Genomic DNA, 603 nt, shown 5'->3' on the forward strand with positions numbered 1-603 from the left:
TATATATATATATATATATACATGTGTATATATATATACATACATACATGTGTATATATATATATATATCTATATCTATATATATTTACACATGTATGTACAAATAAATATACATATAAAACCATTCATGCATACATCATATACATACATATGTACACTTTAACCCATTTTGGTATAATGTATGTATATAAATATAAATGTACCTGCAATACATAAACACACACACACGTACATGTGATGTGAAAGAATAAAAATCAATTTTTTTTCTTTCTTTGCTATTTTTTTCTCCAACTTATTTTTTTCTTGATATTAAAAAATAAATGTTAATTAATTAAGGAAAAAAAAACTCCACAAAAATCTTTAACAAATTCTGTCTTGGAAATCCCAGTCGAAGATTCTCCAAGAAATGGTAGTGGCGGTGGTGAAAGAAAAAAAATAAAATAAAAACAAAAATAAAACAGAAAAACCAAACAATAACAAAAACAACAAAACAAGAAATGAAACATATGAACAGCTTTAAACAAAAGAAAAAAAAGAATAATAAAAGAACAATTAATTTAAGATATTAATTAACTAAAAGTATGCAAAGAATAAAATACAATT

General features: G+C 21.7%; 1 protein-coding gene across 1 annotated transcript in view; it reads right to left on the bottom strand.

Annotated features, from left to right (window-relative positions):
• Nucleotides 1–565: 565 nt before the first annotated feature.
• The window catches only part of LOC106871392 (uncharacterized), an 8294-nt gene continuing 8256 nt past the window's right edge, over nt 566–603 (bottom strand). The window contains exon 3 of the mRNA XM_014917815.2: nt 566–573. Coding sequence (XP_014773301.1) covers nt 566–573 — 8 coding nt within the window. The remainder of the gene's footprint in view (nt 574–603) is intronic.

The sequence above is a fragment of the Octopus bimaculoides genome, chromosome 18 (genome assembly GCF_001194135.2).
Source record: "Octopus bimaculoides isolate UCB-OBI-ISO-001 chromosome 18, ASM119413v2, whole genome shotgun sequence".
In the NCBI taxonomy this organism is placed as follows: domain Eukaryota; kingdom Metazoa; phylum Mollusca; class Cephalopoda; order Octopoda; family Octopodidae; genus Octopus; species Octopus bimaculoides.